We start from the raw sequence: 18,911 nt of genomic DNA, 5'->3' as shown, positions 1-18,911 counted from the left end.
AGCACTGGGTTGGGATGTTTTCTTGATGTGCACTTACCCTTTATATAAAACTCTCTCTTAAACATATGAGTTTCTGTGGATTTGTTTCTTTAAAGTACCCAGACTAACACAATCATATTATCATAAAGAATGCTTTTCATCAAAAACCACTATTAAGGTAAAAATTAAATCAGTGGGAGAAGGTATTTGTGATTCTTATGTCAGTATTTATATCCGTTAGCTATATGGAACTACTCCAAATCGATAAGAAAGTCTACTAGATTTTAGTGACTAGTAGAATTTCTTTACTTTTGTTTTTGTTAATTTTTTTCACCTGTCATAATTTAAAGAGCTTCAAAGACTGCCTTTACTGTATTTGCTACTCTAGAGTCTACTGGAAAAGGCAGAATATGGGATGACTGAAGAAAATTCTCAGAAAAGAGACTGAATTTTTTTATATTGTTTTCCAAAATGGCTAGAGGGATATGAATGGAGAATGCTTATATCCAAGTTACATAATATCAACATTCCTACGAACATGATATGATTTCATCATTTCCTCAAAGTCATGTCTCATAATAAATGCAAAATAGTATCTACTTCACAGAGTTGTTACTGTGGGCTGAATTGTGATTCAAAAAATTACATTCAAATCATAACCCTGAACCTGTCTATTGTTTGACTGAAACTGAGCTATGGCGATTAGTTCAGTTATACCTGCAGGGTATAAATGTGACCTTATTTGGAAATAGCATCTTTACGGTTGTAATTAAGTTAAGGTGAGGTCCAGAGATTGTAAATCATTACAAAGGCAGACAATTTACAGTCTTGGAAACCCAAAGGAGTATGTTCTCTCTGTTGGGGATGGTTTTTGTAAGTCAGAATTGACTGTACGGCAGGGAGTTTGCTTTGGTTTGACTGTGACTGTAAATCCTTACTGGAGCAGACAGCCTCAGCTTTCTCTGGTGGAGCGGCTGATGGGTTTGAACTGTCAGCCTCATAGTTAGCAACCAAACCATCACACATGTTGCTACCAGAACTCATTTTTAAGTCATGTAGTTTGTAATCGTTTATTATAGCAACCCCAGGAAACTAATACAGTCATGGTGAAAATTAATCATGTACTTTAAAATAGTGTTTGGCCCATAATAAACATTACCTATTATTATTAGGAAGTATATCAAATACTTAGCAAGTCACAAGTTATGGTGCTAGGTCAAGGCGATTCTTATTTAATGCTGTACTAATACTGACTGCTGTGTACTGAATTGTGTCCCCCTGAGGAAGCAGCATAGGGGCCTGCTTATCTTCCTTGAGTCACACAAAGGAGAAAAGCCCAACTCCGTACCAGGTCAAGGTCAACTGCTACAAGCCAGAGGTCAGGCATGCCTCCACTTTCCATACATCTGCACCCTATTCTGATACCAACCAGCCATCTCTCATGGTACTCTACTGGATTCAATAATTCCTTGCCTTACAGGACTCACAGGAAATACAATTATTGGGCCCATTCGGGAAAGTAAAACAAAAACGCCTCACTGCCACTGAGTCGATGCTGTCTCACAGTGGCCCTAACGGACAGGGTAGAACTGCCCCTGTGGCTTCTGAGACTGTAATTGTTTGTGGGAATAGAAAGCCCCGTCTCTCTCCCCAGGAGCAGCTGTGGGTTTCAAACTGCTGACCTTGTAGATTGCAGCCCAATGCATAAGCACTAGGCCACCAGGGCTCCTCATATTAGAGAAGCTACCAGCTTACAAAATGTTAAGGAATCAGTTCTTTTGTTTACAATGCCTCTCTCAGCCATACTGGCAGAAGTGTCTCTTTGGCCATCAGCCTGTCAGCCGTGCAGTCTCAGTTTCTGCCTTGTTCCATGGTTGAGAAGTGTGCTGCTTGGCCCCAGGGACGGACACACACACACACACACACACACACACACACACCACACACACACACATACACACACACACCCTCTCAAACAGCCGTGAGAGTCTCTCTCCTCCTGTGTGTGAGCTTCTGAGATGGCTCACTTATATATCCAGTGGAATGACAAAACTAACCAATCCCTCTATTAGTGTTTCACAAACCTTAATTGCATTATCTCACTCAATCATTTGGTAAGAATTACAAAGACATGGATAGAAGAAACACACCAAGTAATTTCATATCATATCTCCCTCTCCACAAAAAACAAGCATTCTAAAAAAAACAAACAACAAAAACCTACCATATATACTTGAGTATAAGCCGACCTGAATAGCAGCCAAGGCACCTAATTTTACCACAAAAACTGCATTAAAAACATACTGAAATACTTGGTTTATACAAGAGTGCATACGGTATCCCTGTGGTTAGAATCCCATTTGGGAATTTGGGGTTATGTTAAATGGGATAGGATTAATGTAACATGTCTTAGGTCACTCTCTTTTAAACCTTATTGTGACGAGAGCGGAGCACCAGGTTTACGTTCAGCAATTCGTACATGTTTCAACCATCTCACCCATGAAGTCCTCACAAGATCCCATCATGATCTCACTAACCCTCACTCCTTCCCTCACCCTCGGGAAAGACTGCCCCTTTTGATCTCAAGTGGTCGATTATTCTAAGGTTTGCAGACTTCATTAGTGCCTTTGTTCCCCTTCTAAATCTATTGTTTGGTTGAACCATCGGGGGGAGTTTAGTTCCAGCCCTGAAAGGTGACTAAGGGCCATTGTCTTGAGGGATCTATTAGTTTCCATTTGACCAGTAAGCGTGGACTTTATGATTCAGTGTTGTTCCACGTCTTTCTCCTACCTCCATCCTCTCACTGCCATTGAGTCAACACGGACTCATAGCAACCCCTGTGACTGTTTTCTGGAGTAGAAAGCCCAGTCTCTCTGAAGGAGCTGCTGGCGGTTTTGAACTGCTGACCATACGACTCGCAGCCCAACACAGAACTACTACATACACCACCAGGGCTCCTTCCAGGATCTTCTCGTGTGTTCCCTGTCAGAGCAATTGGGAGTAGGCGCAGGGCACCAACTGGCTGGTCTGTTCTTGGGCTTGTGGAGGCTGAGGTTTGCGAGGCCCATGAGCACCTGGCTCCTGGTTTCCAGGTGTCTTTCTAGTTGCATCACTAGAGACCAAAGGTTGCACCTTACAAGCCCTCTGCTCCCGAGCTGTTAAGTCCCTATTGTTGAGTGAGCAGTAACTTTGAGATCTGAAAGAGGTGAAACTAGCTAGCAGGCAAACCGAGTTGGGCAGTGAGAGATGACAAGTCACACGAAGATTTCTCAGGAGCAGAAGTTCACTAGAGATAAAGACTTTCAGAAATGACATCGAGAATCCTTCCTCTAGCCTCTGAAACTGTGAGATAATGAATGTCTGTTTGTTAAAGCCACATAGCTCTGGTGTTCCTGCTATAGCAGCACTAGGTAACTAAGACCATGAATATCTGCTATCCATTAGGTATCCATTTGAAAACGAGCTATGCACCGCTTGGGTTCTATCGATGTGGAACTCTCTCAGGGTGGGGCAGGAGATGGACACAGTTTACTGGGAACGGTCAACCCTGGCGTTGGGTTTAGAGCAGCCCGGCAGAGTGGCTTTGAGTCCTTTCAGATTAGGCTCTCTAGTGGTAAAGGCTGGAACAAGGTCTACAATTGGTCCCTTTGGCTACAACTAGCATTTTTTTTTCTGTAAGGCACAACAAAGAGGTTCACTATAATATGTTTGTGCAAATTGTGGAAATACTATCAAAACATTTTTTGTTCATTGGAGTTCCACAGAGAAGTGAGTCAGTTCCAGTTCTGAGGGTCGTTTTGCTTGGTCTCAGAAGAGGAACTATCAAGATGGCCGTGTCAGTACCACAGGTCAGGTGACATTGGGGAAAATGACTTTAGAAAAAGGAAGCTTATGCTGATAGGATCGTTTTAAGAAAAACAATTCTTACTTGTTCTGCATCTTAAAGCTGTAAATGAACCTTCTTTTAGATTTGGTCTGGGCTTCTGCGTCGTCCTCTTGGATGACCGCACTAGAAGGACGGTTGCTACTCCTGGCTCGTGGCAACAGCACGTGGGAAGAGAAGACCTGCTCCAGAGGCCCCGCCCTGGAGGGTCTGTGCCGTCTAAGCGAGGCAGCGCCCCCATCCCTGGGAAGGCCTGTGTCTGATGTGAGAGATGTCATTCTAAGCCTGACGTGTTTGCGCATGCATAAAGACTTTGTAAGTTCCTGTGCTGGTTAATTTCAATAACAGCACTAATGATAATAAACTCTCGCCCCCCGCCCCAAATCTGATGAACAGTATCCTGTGTATTTTACTAAATGGTGACTGAAGTAACTTTTCAAAGTAGTACTGACATAACTAATGATTATTAATTTTCAAATCAACAGGCTTTCAAGTTATATATCCAGATTGTACTATTTGTGCAGGCTTCGTTCTTATATTTTAAAGATACTTAGTCTATACAAAAGAAGGTAATTCAAATTAACCAACCATGCTTTAAAAATAGAAATAGTACTGAAAAATTATTGATTAGAACGAAAAATACTTGAAACCCCAGCATTAATTCTTACCAACTCCAGAGGTGATTGATTCTGCATCAACGTCACGAGCTCTTCTCCTTGCCACTTCAGCTAGTGCCAACTCACCCTTGTCTAGTGCAAGGTAATGGATGTCCTGTGGAAATAAAGAAAAATCAAGGATTAATCCAAAATTCATCTCAGTTGAGTTACAAAAGAGATTTTAAATGAAAGTTATTGTTCAGATTTTAAGACAAAGTAGATTTAAAAAAATTTTTTTTGTATTTTAGTACACTTAGGTTTATTCTATTCCTAGTCCAAAGAAATTTTTGTGGAAATTACAGCTATAACTAGAGGCAGGTAATTAAATTATTTTAGACCACTGGGGGGAAAATATAAGCTTTTAACAAAATATTTGCTGTGCTCTTTTCCCCCTCCAGAAAATGAAAACCTTCTCTCCTGGGTACAATTTTATAACTTGAGTGAGATTCTTCAATAAATTTTATACTAAGCACTATCCAAGGAATACTACAGATATCTGTCTCCAGTATTTATGTCTGACACACATTACTTTATTTGTTAATATTGCCATTACTGTCACAACTATTATTTTGAAATCCTTCCATCCACAAATACTTGGTGCCTTATCAATGCTGTCACCACGCATTTGTCATACTGGGGCGGCTCGTGAGTGGCTGTGCTGTGAAAAGCTATGTCGTCGGTGTTTCAAATACTAGCAGCTCACCCAGGAGGGGCAGCTTTCAGTGGAGCCTGCAAACTAAGACTGGCCTGGAAGTCTACTTCTGAAAAACAACAACAACAACAAAACCCTGACCACTGAAACCTCCTTAGTAGCAGCAGAGCACTGCGGAAGATGCGCTCCTCCGTTTGGAAGGTGCACACACTGAGAAGAGCCGCCGCCGTAAAGCAGAGTTGACCTTAGTTACATGGAGAGAGCAAGCAAAGCGTTTGGAACCCTCACTGCTGCCGTGGCACAGCTCAAAGAGGAAGAAACCGCAGCAAACCTTCGTTAGTGGTGGGAATACGGACCGTATGAACGGTGAGTCCAGGAACATGGAAAACTATTAGAGAATGAAATGGAACGCTTAAAGGTCGAAGTCCGACGCACTAGTGAGCTAAACTGGACTAGTATGGGCCATTTGAATTAGATGATCGAGTGATCACCTGTGCCGGGGGGACACATTGAAGAGGAATGATGTCACATTCATCTTGAAAAAAAGAGCATTTGAGATCCAGCCTAAATACAGCGGGGCGGTATGAAGCAGATCTTGGCAGCGGGAAGGCTCGTGAACAGCTTGCAATAAGCAGGTGACACAGCTGCTTGCTAAATGCAGAGAGAACCTGAAGCATTTACTAACGAAGATCAAAGACGACAATTTTCAGTATGGATGACACCTAAATGTACTGAAAACAGAAATCCTCACAAATGAATAATATGTAATATTAAGATAATGGCGAAAATATTGACGCGTCAAGGATTTCATTTTACTTGAATCTACAATGAGAGCTCCTGGGAATAGCAGTCAAGAAACCAAATGACAATGCATTGGGCAAATCTATGAAAGACTCTTAAACATTGTTTAAAAAGAAAATAAAGAAGGGACGACTGAGGACTAAGGTGCACCTGACTCAACCCAGGGTATTTTCGATCGCTACACATTCGTGAAAGTCGGAAAGCCTGCAAGGAAGAATGAAGAAGACTGGGTGCATCTGAATTGGTGGAGAACACCGAACGTTCCAGACTGCCAGAAGAAGCAAACCCGTCTGGAGAGAAGTACAGTGACAAAGCGCCTTGGAAGTGATCCTGGTGAGACTTCAGCTCACGTCCTTTGGAAGTGCTATCAGGAGAGGTCATTCCCTGGAGCAGAACATCATGCGTAGCGAAGGAGGGGGTCGGAGGACCGAGGAAGACCCTCCGTGAGACGGACTGACTCGTGGCTGCAATCGTGCATGGAAACAGGGCGCAGTTTGTTCTACGAGTCAGACAAGTTCTTTCAACAACGTTAACTTACACTTCACTGAAAGGATGGCAAAAGGCCACGCCCAGGCTAACCCCGCCCTTTCGCTCACTCTGAAGTAAAATTTAGTATCTGTTTATCTAATACAAAAAGAAAAATCATTAATTCCTATGTGCCAGATATCAAAGGGAATTTGGTATGAAGCACAAAGTTCATTGCCCTTTATGCATATAGGCCCTTTCCAGCACCGAATTTTGCATTTGAAACGATTTTCCATAAAGTGCTCTTCAAATCACGTCACTTTCAGCTCCTGGGCAGTCCAGCCAGGTGGACTGTCAGTAGTGAACCTAAGAGGTTTACAATCATGTGTCTGGCAGGGAGGTGCCAGGAGACCCTGTGCCCTTGTGCAGTCCTATCTCTTTGGGGCATCAATTGTGTGACGCTAAAATGGCATCTAACAAATACAAATGGACGACTTGGATGACAACAGATTTGAAAATTGTCACGCTGATAAATCCCAACCCTTGCTGACATTCAGCCAGGGTTATCTAGCTGGTAATGGTTTCAGAAATGCTAGGTATAAATGTTTTCCTAATTCGGAGGCAAGCTTTCATGAAACGAAGAAGAATGAATCATTTGGTTTCTGTCACTCTCAATGACAATTTTATAGTTTACTATTTGCCACTTTGACTTATATTGGTATCATCATTTGGCACTATTAAGTGAAATTGGCTTCCACCAAACCAAAGATGACAAACACTGATAGTCTTTGGCCATTATCCATGTTTCAAAATTTACATATCTCCTGTAAATATGATCTAAGACTTAAAAAACAAAACAAAACAAAAACCCAACAATAGCAGCAACAAATTTATTATTCCTGGGTTCTCAGTCACTTTTTTAGATGACTTTTGAATGTGCTACTGGAATGAGTATGAAAATTCACAACACAAAATACTTAAAGATAAAAGTTTTGAATAGATTATTCAGTTTGGAACAGATAATCACTGATAGCTAACTATTATATTAATGCTATAATCTTTTTTCATTTTTGTAAGATTTGGGGGAACTTATTTTGTATGAGACATGGAAACACTTACAAAACACGTAATAGCTTATACAGTACATATTTAAAATTGCATGTCCTAGCCTCTCTGTGATACTTAATGAGTTCAAATTGAGGAGTAATTCTAATTTTCATTCATATACAACTTTACAGGCTTAGTACTTGTCCAAAATGGCCCTTGAGGTATTCAAACTCATGCTCCTCTATTTCAAGTGATATTAGTAATGTATTAATATATTAATTTTTTCTTATCTTGACTTAAATAATTATGTTAAATAATTATATATGTATCTCATAGTTACATTAATATCAACAGAAGTTTTACTAAAACAATTCTTAATATTTTCATTAAAGTCTCAATATTGCCTATATTAGGTCAAAACACTAAAAAATAAACACAGATGAGAAAAATTTACATTTCATGTTACCAAGCGAAGAATTCACTTGAAATGTCACATATTATCATACTAGAATAATGATGTTTGGAGGAATCGTTATATTAATTGATCTTCCTTGTAGGTGTAGATATTATCCTATGACTAATAGCATGGTCCTTTACGGGAGATCTTGAGATGTCCTTTTGGACGATGAATGTGATGGCAGGCCTCTAGGATTGGTCACGCCTGCACAGGAAACCATCCAACTGTCACTCAGAATGGCCAGTGCCTGTCCATTTCAGCTCCTTCATGCTCACGAGGTTGATCTTTATGCATCCCATTTTGTTTTATATGAACTCCAATTTTCTTAGATTCATACATTCTACTTTGATTATGAATGGATGTTTGCAGCTATTTCTCATTTTGAATGTTGTCTTTTCAGCAAAGACAGTCCTGTAGATTTTGCTTCATTCAAGTCTTTAAGGTTGACTCAGCTTTGAGGAGAAAGTTCTTCCCAAATTGTATTTTGAATGCCTTCCAACCTGAGGGGCGCATCTTCTGGCATTGTATCAGACAATATTCGACTGCTTTTTATAAAGCTTTCAGTGGCCGATCTGCAGAATTGGACTGCCTCTTCCTTCTTCCATTTCTCTTCATCGCCTGGAAGCTCCATTGAAGCATATTCATGCTGGGTGATGCTGCTGCTATTTGAAATGCTGGTGGCCTGGCTTACAGCACCACAGCAACATGCAGGCCACCACAGTCGGGCAAACTGACAGTGAGTGGAGAGTATTTAGGGGCTGATTAATCCACTACCTCTCCCCCTGAGCTCCAGTTTACACCTTGGTGCTCCCCTGACTGCTAGGATACTGGATGCTATCAGTGCTTAACTGTCTGAGCCCCCCGGGGCTCCCCAAAATAAAGAAAAACTTTAGGGAAAAAGGTAAACAGTATGAAACAAATGAGCATATATCAAAATGGTAACATAACCACGCAAAATGCTTTTTTTAAAAATATCGAATTTTTCATTTGAACAGATAATTAGCTCAAATTCTTTTGATCTACAAGGGTTTTTACCTTTCACTCATATGTAATGAAGAAGAAACTGTAAAGGGATCTTAGACTGTTTTCATAATTATACTAATAAGTAATATTTGCTGGAATACTCTGAAATTATTTTCTGTTAATACTGTGAAACTGGTAAGTAAACTACAATCCACGAGCCTAGATCAGCCTATGATCTGCTTTTGCAAATAAAATTGCTTGTTTGTTTGTTTTTGTAAAAGTTTTATTAAAACACAGTTATACTCATTTGTTTCCATATGGTGTCTGGCTGTTTTTGAGCTACAATGATCAATGTAAATATTAGCAGTGGAGACTGTGACCCACACAGCTAGGATTACTTATGTCTGTGTCATTTTCCATCAGACTCCTGGCAGCAGTGTGGGCAACGAGCCCTGTGGGTTCTGGTTGGGTCACTAGGCTGCATGGGGCATGTAGGCTTTGGGTTCCATAGCTGATGTGGGTTCTGGGTCAGGTGCCTCACTGAGTTTGGGTCTGCCTGTGTTGCTGGGCACCTGGGTGGTGAGGACTTTGGGTCGGGTTCTGAGCACTGCAGGACTGAAAGGAGTGTGGCTCTGAGCTGGTTGGAGAATGTGCCTGCCTCTTCTTCCCCAGTCTTCACTTTCCCCTGCAGCCTCGCCTGTAAGTTTGATTTACTGACCTACTGAACCCTCAAGCAGTTTTCTGAGATCACAGGTCACCTGGTCCCTCTTTCATGCAAGTCTTCCCTAGTTGTTGCACTCCCTGCGCCCCCGAGAACGAAGACTTCTTAATGATATGGCTGTGTCCGTGTTTGGGGCATCCTGGAGCACCAGAAGCCAAAGAAGCCGTACTACTGGGGTCATCCCCAAAGACTATGTCAAATAGCAGGGAATAAACATGGTGAAAGATAGGTGTAAAAACATTACCATCTGGATACTTTTAAAAGAATAAAGCAAAACCCAGCACACGACAACTTAAAATTTATAAAGTCCAGCTTCCACGAACAATCCTAGATATAAGCAGACAAAAGGAAATGTGACCGTAACCAGAGTAAAATTAGTCTCTTGAAACAGACCCAGAATTGACATAGGGCATAGAGTTAGCAGACAAGCACTTTACCCAGCTATTCCAAAGTATGCATGTGGGTGATGCATAGATGCACATGAACTTACAGGAAAATATAAATATCATGAGCGCTTGAAGGTTTGAAAATATCAAAGTGAAGTAAGAAATTCAAGAGACAGTATCCGAAATGGAAAATTCACTGAATGGGATTAAGAGCAAATTAGACACTCATAACAAGAGGTCAGTAAACTTGAAGACAATAAAAGCTATACAAAATAAAGCAACCTGAATGAACTAAACAGAGCCTGCAAGAACTTAAGAGTAACTAAGAGGCTCAGCAGCGGAAGTGAAAAGGCAGAACTATTTTTTTAAACAGATAGTAGATGAAGAGTTCCCAAGTATGATGAAAACTATTCACCCATAATAGAAACTAAAAAACATACTATCAACACCACACATAAACACACTCAAAACAAAATGAAATAAACATTTACATTGTTGAAAATTATTAACAAAGATAAAATCCTAAGAGAAATCAGAGGAAAATGACACATCAGGTACAGAGAAGTGGGGAGAACGGCCATCTGAAATATTCATTTTAAAAAACAGAATTCAGGGGAGACGGAAGATGGCATCTAGTTAGATTCACCCACCTGGAGCTCCTCCTGCCAGACCAGAAAATTGGGAGCTAAGGTGAAGGAGACTGGGAGGCAGAGTGCTGAAATTGAAATCAGGGTACTGGGGTCTGTCCTGAAGCCCCGTTTTTAAAAAATTTCAACTCACAAAGCAAACTGAAAACATGGTAAATCACTTTAGGTTGGGAGTGCTGGGCTTGTGGACTCCGGCTGAGCAGCTTCCAGAGCCCTAGCTTGGCAATGAGTAGAGATTTCCTCAGGTTGACGGATGCCCCAAAGGGGACATAATCCCAGACACGAGGAGAACCTCTGAAAGGTAGTCACAGGACCCCACACCAGAGCTCCCCTTGCTGGTAGCTGCCTTGAGCTCACAGCCTGGGGATCGGGCATGTGGGTAGTCATAGATTTGGAGCAATTGAAAAGACGTAAGGGAATTTATCTGAGTCTGGTTTCAATGTGGCAGAAAATAAGCAGATAGTCATAGTCCGGGGGGTGAATTCAGTTTCAGTTGGTGAGAAAAAAACAACCTCTCTGATAAGCTGGATCTCCCCCTCTGGGTCAGCATGACAGCCCCCAAATTAGGGTAACCCAGAAGCCCAAGAAAAAAAATATTTTCTGCGTAAAAACTCCAAATCCCTGGCTCATTGTTTAACTCTATGACAACTGGTAGAATGAGTCCTTTAACACATTAGCATAATCAGGGAGCCCAAGCTAAGGAAGGCCAGAAGTTAGCTAGTACTGATCCCAGAGGCTTTCAACATAACAAAGACCCCCTTGGAGCAAGTCTGCCTTTCAGAATAATTCAATTCCAGCTGGCCAGGGGTGGGGTGGGGGAGGAAGGGACGCCTCTGAGCTATTAGGGCATTAGCCGTCCTGGGATAAGGTAGGACAACAAGCCCAGCAGGGGGAGATAATGTCCATTTTCTGTGATCCTACACCAGCCGGGGAGGTCCTGCCTGTCCCGGGGCCCTACATGCTGAAAAGCAACAAAGCCCACATGGAAGAAGCACACCAGCCTATGTGATCATGAGGTGTACATGGGATTAGGTATCAGGCATCAATAAGCCAGAACAAAGCCATACCCAATGTAAATGGGGGAGGAGGGACATGGAGTGGAGACCCAATGCCCATCTGTTGACAATTGGACATCCCCTCACAGAGGGGTCACAGGGAAGAGATGAGCCAGTCAGGGTGCAGTACAGCACCAATTAAACACACAACTTTCCTCTAGTTCTTTGGTGCTTCCTTCACCCCACTATCATGACCTCAATTGTACCTTACAAATCGGATTAGACCAGAACATGCACACTGCTACAGATTAGAGCCCATAACACAAGGAATCCAGGATAGATAAACTTCTCAGGGCCAAAAGGAGAGTAGAGATTCCAGGAGGAATAGGGGAGGGTGGGGGGGAAAAGGAGAAAGGTGGAACTGATCACATGGATCAAACTAGTACCTCCTCCCAGGGGGTCGAATAACAGAAAAGTGGGTGAGGGGCGATGGAGGGCGATGTAAGATATGGAAAAAATAATCTATACGTTTTCAAGGGTACGTGAGGGAGAGTGAATGGGGGAGGTAGAAAATGGGGAGCTGATATTAGGGGCTCAAGTGGGAAGAGAATGCTTTGAAAATGATGATGGCAGCATATCTGCAAATGTGCTTGACACACTGGAGGAATGTATGGATTGTGATAAGAGATGTAAGACACCCAATAAAAGTAATTTTTAAAATTCAGAAATTTCCACCAACTTCAAATTTCGATGATTTCCTTGGCAAAATTTTTTTGAGAGTTCACATATATATATAAAATTTTATTGGGGCTCTTATAACTCTTATAATAATACACACAGCAATTGTGTCAATGACACTTGTATGTAATGTTGAAATCATTTTCAAAATATTGCTCTCTACTTGAGCCCTTGGTATCAGTTGCTCTCCTTGGCAAATTCTATGAAATATTTAAAGAAGAAATAATACTCATTGTGCGCATAATCTTCTAGAAAGGAAAAAAAACTGAGAAGAAAGAAGGGGAGGTGGAATATTTCCCAGTTCATGTAATAACATCAACATTACACTGATATCAAGGCCAGAAAAAGACATTTAAAATTATGTACTGAATTTTTAATAAACATGAACACATAGGAAAATATATCTCAGGAAGGAAATATTTAACAATTGAAAAATATCAAGCATAGTAATTTACCATATTAACAGAAAAATATAGGGTCATAAAATATATTTGACATAATTCTATGCCCATGCCAACAATTCTCCACAAACAAGGAATAAAAAAAACCTTCCTCTGGACCCCAGCCCAGGGGGATGGACAGCAGAAAAGTGGGTGAAATGAGACAGCAGTCGGCGTAAAACATGAAAAAAAAAGAATAATTTATCAATTATCAAGGGGGCATGGAGGAGGGAGGAAGAGTGGGGGAGGGGGGAATGAGGAGCCTATGCCAAGGGCTCAAATAGAAAGAAAATGTTTTGGAAAAGATGATGACAACATATGTAAAGATGTGTTTGACAAAAATGGATATATGTATGGATTGTGATAAGGGCTGTAAAATCCCCCAATAAAATAAAATTAAAAGAAAACAGACCTTCCTCAAGTTGGTAAAGAATGTTATAGGAAAACAGGAGGGCTGATATCATTCGTATGGATGAAAGACTGAATGCTTTCTCATTTATCAGGACATTTAATAGAATTAGATACGTAACAGAAATTAAACTGATTTTAAAACTAGTGAAACTAGAGTCTAGAAAAAACATAATTTATGAAAAGAAACAAATTGGAGAGTTAACCGACTGATTCCAAGAATTAACTATCTTGCCATTGTAATCAAGACAATGTGATGTTGGCTAAAATAAAGACCAACATCTCTAAACTTTGTGACTACAAACATTTCAGGCCAGATGATGCTTTGCCATAGAGATTTGTCTTGAGACTTGTACGATGTAAAGCAGAACCCTTTGGCCTATACCCACTAGGGTGCCTGTAGCAGCCCATCCTCCAGTTGTGAAAAGCAAAAATGTCTCCAGACATTACCAAATGTTCCCCAGGGGAATATAATCACGTCACATAAAGAAGTCCTGGTACAGACATAAATCCATGGAACAGAATAGAGCCCAGAGATATATCCATTTAAAATTGTTGAGTTTTGTATTCAAATTACACCTTCATAAAGTTAATTTTAAAATAACACGGTCAATGAATCAAAGCAATAAATATATTAAAATTAGCGAATAACTATTTAAAATGTAATTGGAAGCCTTTAAAAGATATTAGAAAGCAATTTATTTTGGAATATAGCAAATACATGTAATTAAGAGATTGCTAAACCCGTGGGAAATAAGATTGCAATAGACATATAAGACACACCACCAGATGGAATACAGTGGGACTTTTTAATTTCCTGGAACACAAACTATCTTTTAAATGTTTCAGGAGATAATTGGGGGAGATTTGTATATTAAGAAAATATTATCACACCATAAAAACTGACAATATTTTTAGAGATAGGTTTATTTAAAAGATGAAGCCTTATATTTTAGAGGAAGACACTAAAGGATTTATGGATTATTTTTATTATGGATTATATCCCTAAGAAATATTTTGTGTATTAGTTATCTAGCGTTACATGATCATTTATCTATAAACTTAGTCACTTAAAACAGTATGCATTACATCTCATAGAATGTCTGAATGGTTGAACTGGGGTGGTGCTTAGTCTGGATCTCTTAGGACTTTCCAGTCAAGATGTTGGCCAGGACTTTAGCCATCTGAGCATCTGATTGGCCTAAAGGACTTGCTTCTAAATGTTTCTTTGTACGGCTGTGAACTGGAAATCCCAGCAGCTACTGGGGCTGTTATTAGGAAGCCTCAGATCCTTACTGTATAAACCTCGCCATAGAATTGCTTGGAAATCATCATGACATGACAGATAGCTCTCTCTGATCATTTGCTGTTGTAAAAGCTAAGGGCACAGCGACATCTTTTATGAATTGGTTTAAGTCGCATGCCGTATCTTGTACACATTCTACTCATTAGAAATAATTTCTCTAGTTCTAGTCCACATTCAAGGCAATGGGAAGATGAGACACCATCTTTTAAACCACCTTTCCAAAGAAATGTCTCTTCCTTTAAATCCTGTTGCTTTTAGATCTATAGGCAGTATTTGTTTACATTTTTTCTTAATTACTTTTAAATCTTCTGATGTAATGAATAAGGAGGACCAAGCAAGGGCTGATGTTCCTGACTAAGGTACTGGTAAAGAACATTAAATATACCATGGACTGGTAGATGAATGCACAAATCTGTGTTGAAAGAAACACAACCAGAGCACTCCTTAGAAGGGAAGATAGCAAGTATTCCCTAGAGAAGGACATCATGCTTAATAGAGGATTAGTGAAAAGTAAGACCCTCTAAGAGATGGAAGAACACAGTGGCTGCAGCAGTAGGCGCTAACAGAGGAATGATTGTAAGAATGACACAGGTGGACTTCCAGGAGGATGGCAACAGAGTAAAACAAACCAGAAGGACTCCGCAGATTCAGCCCAGGAGAGTTGCTTAGAGGGAAATTCAACACTGCTGGACCGCAGGAGGAGCATCATAAAGATAAGTAGGCACAGACCCACAAGGTTTTGAGGGGGTGGGGGCTTTTGGCTAAGCACAGTGGAAGCCGGCTAGGGCTTGTCCTTAGCCCCACCACTATCTCTGCCAAAGCCAGGACCATTTGGAGCCCACACGGGTGTAATCTCAACACAGCCACAGCTTGCCGCCACCTCGGGGCAGGGAGTAAACCCTTGCAGCCCCACGGGCAGGGATTGGGGTTCAGCTACATTGTTACTTTTGTTTACCTCTCTTCTCACTATCCCCCCACAGTCTTGGAGGGCTGTGCAGGGGCTTTTTTCAACACAGCCACAGCTTACCGAGGAGGTCACATATAGTTCCTTGTAATCAGTTCCCTCTTTCCAACCTACTCTCCCTCTACCCTCCCAGTATTGCCACTCACACCGCTCATCCTGAAGGATCATCTGCCCTGGATTCCCTGTGTTTCCAGTTCCTATTTGTACCAGTGTACATTCTCTGGTCTAGCCAGACTTACAAGGTAGAATTCGGATCATGATAGTGGGGGCAGGGAGGAAGCATTTAGGAACTAGAGGAAAGTTGTATTTTTCATCGTTGCTACATCGCACCCTGACTGGCTTGTCTCCTCCCTGAGACCCCTCTGCAAGTGTTTCTCCAGTGGCCTACTAATGGGCTTTGGGTCTCCACTCCGTACTCCCCCCATCATTCACTATAGTAAGATTTTTTTGTTCTGATAATGGCTTATACCTGATCCCTTCGACACCTCATGATCGCATAGGCTGGTGTGCTTTTTCCATGTGGGCTTTGTTGCTTCTGAGCTAGATGGCCATTTGTTTACCTTCAAGCATTTAAGACCCAAGAGGCTAAACCTTTTGATAGCGGGGCACCATCAGCTTTCTTTGCCACATTTGCTTATGCATCCATGGTCTCTGCTTTTAACTGGATACATTTAATGTCTTTACATTTACTTATAACACACTTATTCCTGCCAACTTATTTTCCATTCATAATGCACTTAATAAATATATCTGGGAAATGAAATAATTAAGTTTCCTTGTTGTGTTTTTTTTCTACTTATTTAAAGTCATACCACCCATTTTATTCTGGTCAGTATACTGGAATTCTTAACATACTCACAGCTTTTTTTTCCCCTAACAGCAATTAGGATATAAACAATAAATACACAATCTTACTTGTCTCCACTCACCCACCTTCGTTCTGGAGAACTCCAATAATGTACCCTTCCTTGCCAAGGAAAACATCTGATTCTTAAATTATCCCCTTTCTCAGGGAATGGAGACCATCTGATCTTGCGCTCAACTTTGGGGGGTGTATTCTCCTTTCAGAACTAAGAAACTACTTTTATTCCTTGATTTAATTCTGTTTGTTTTATAGTTTTCAGTGGATTTCTCACAGATCCTTGTCCATCAGATATATTTTTTTAATATGTTGAAGGAACTTCATAATTATAAACACACCACACACACATTCCATTATTTCTCAGGTTGGCACAGGACGGAAGGTTATTGTGTTTCTTAGAAAAGAATAGACACATTTCATTTATGTAGATTCAAACTTTCATTTCATAGCTTTTCATTTCGAAGTTAATTCTTCTTTGAATGGACAATTTGACCTTGAGATCTAAGCTGGATTTTAGTCAATTGGAACAGAGAATACTATTTTCATAATATTTAAGATCACAATTTAAATACATGTTATATGATGTCTTATTCCTCAAGTTAGCAGATATAAAACTTCTGTATAAAAAGAGAGCCAAGGAGGCAATTTTGTGTCAACTTGATCACCAATCAAGTGCCTAGGAGTGGCAGATGTAAGCTCTCCTACAAAATTCATGCCAACCAGACAGGTTCCCCAAAAGAACCATGCCAAGGGAAGGCACAGATGGCTGGACAGAAACAGCTATTAGTCTTTTTATAGCATTATCAGATGGCACAGCTGACATTCCAATTGGCTTTATGCCGATGGCCAGGGTTAATTAGAGATGCCAACATAAAAGTGTTCAGAGACATACTATTTCTTATGCCATTAAAGATGGGGCCAGAGAAGCAATTCTGGGTGGCAACTGAGTAGCCTTTATGCCATAGTAATAATTAGGTTGGAGAGGTTATCTGAATATTCAAAATGAAAATAAGGTCCTCAAAGACTTTACTAACTTGTATGAGTAATGGTTCATGGAAGATATTTTATTCAATGGGTATAACTGTCATATAAATTGCAAAGCATTGTATTTTTACTGCAATTCAATTAAGTTGTCTAACTTCTCTAACCCACAGCATTTTTAAATAAGTATTTAATTTTCAAATAGTTGAGAACTTTCTGGATATCTGAATGACATTGATTATTCTGAATCAGCTGAGCTTTATTTTGTGGGTCAGTATATGGTATATATTTAGAGAACATTTCACCTGCATTTGAAAAGAATGTGGATTCTCCAGTGATTGATTATACGTTCAATAAATGTTACCTTAGATCAAATTGGTTGATAGTCTTTACTTTTGTTGATTTCAAAATTATTCTGTGAACTATTAGATTTGTCTATTTTTCTTTAGAGGTTTGTTAGTTTTCTATTCTGTATTTGAAGCTGTGATTTTGAACCTAAGCATTTAGGAGTGTTTTATCTTTTTTAAAAATTTAATCATTTTATCGGGGGCTCCTACAACTCTTATCACAATTCATATATCCATCCATTGTGTCAAGCACATTTTCATTTTCAAAACATTTTCTTTCTACTGAGCCCTTGGTATCAGCTCCCCTCCATCCTTCATGAACCCTTGATAACTTATAAATTACTATTATTTTTTCATGTCTTACACTGACCGATGTCTCCCTTCACCCACTAGTGTTGTATCTTCTTGATTGACTTTTTCTATTACTGACTTTATTCCTTCTCTTGGAGACAACTTACCTGTTTGCATGTTATAGTTTTCTCCATCTTTTTACTTTCTTTTTTTCCCCTCTAGTTCTTTAATGCTTCCTCCCCCCCACTATCATGATCCCAATTCTACCTTACAAATCTGGCTAGTCCAAAGGATGTACACTGGTACAGAGAAGAGCTGGAAACACAGGGAATCCAGGACAGATGAACCCCTCAGGACCAATAATGAGAGTAGAGATACCAGGAGGGTAAGGGGAAGGTGAGGGAGAAAGGGGGAACCAATCATAATGATCTACATACAATACTCCCCTCCTCAGCAAATGGACAACAGAAAAGTGAGTGAAAGAAGACATCGGACAGTGTAAGACATGAAAAAATAATTATTAATTTATAAATTATCAAGGATTTGTGAGAGAGGGAGGGGAAAATGAGGAGCTGATACCACGGGCTCAAGTTGAAAGCTAATGTTTTGAGAATGATGATGGCAACAACTGTACAAATGTGCTTGACACAACGGATGGATCCATTTTCTTATAATTCAAATGTTTCTCTTATATATAGAATATAATTAAGTCCTGCTTTTTAATTGTCAGATAATCTCTGCCTTAATAAATTGAAAGTACAGTGAGCCCTCGCCACTTCGCGCTTCGACTTCTGCGGCTTCACTCTATCGCGGTTTTTGCGTACCAGCGCATGCTCTGTCATTACTGCCACTGATTGGCTCATACTGTACACGCTTCTGTCTGCATTGCTACGTATCGGAGCTACGTATCAGATGCATTTTT

At 40.3% G+C, this 18,911-nt stretch overlaps 1 protein-coding gene across 7 annotated transcripts in view; it reads right to left on the bottom strand.

The window, feature by feature from the left end:
- Positions 1-18,911, bottom strand: part of LOC101642381 (WD repeat containing planar cell polarity effector) — a 340,297-nt gene that overhangs the window by 78,041 nt on the left and 243,345 nt on the right. For all 7 annotated transcript variants that reach the window (XM_045294106.1, XM_045294103.1, XM_045294105.1 and 4 more), the window contains one exon: positions 4,531-4,633. In XM_045294106.1, coding sequence (XP_045150041.1) covers positions 4,531-4,633 — 103 coding nt within the window. The remainder of the gene's footprint in view (positions 1-4,530; positions 4,634-18,911) is intronic.

Source organism: Echinops telfairi, unplaced genomic scaffold, assembly GCF_000313985.2.
Source record: "Echinops telfairi isolate 266 unplaced genomic scaffold, ASM31398v2 ScPeMD7_2573;HRSCAF=3158, whole genome shotgun sequence".
Taxonomy (NCBI): domain Eukaryota; kingdom Metazoa; phylum Chordata; class Mammalia; order Afrosoricida; family Tenrecidae; genus Echinops; species Echinops telfairi.
The sequence above is the reverse complement of the archived record's forward strand: the minus strand, read 5'-3'. Positions and strand labels throughout refer to the sequence as shown.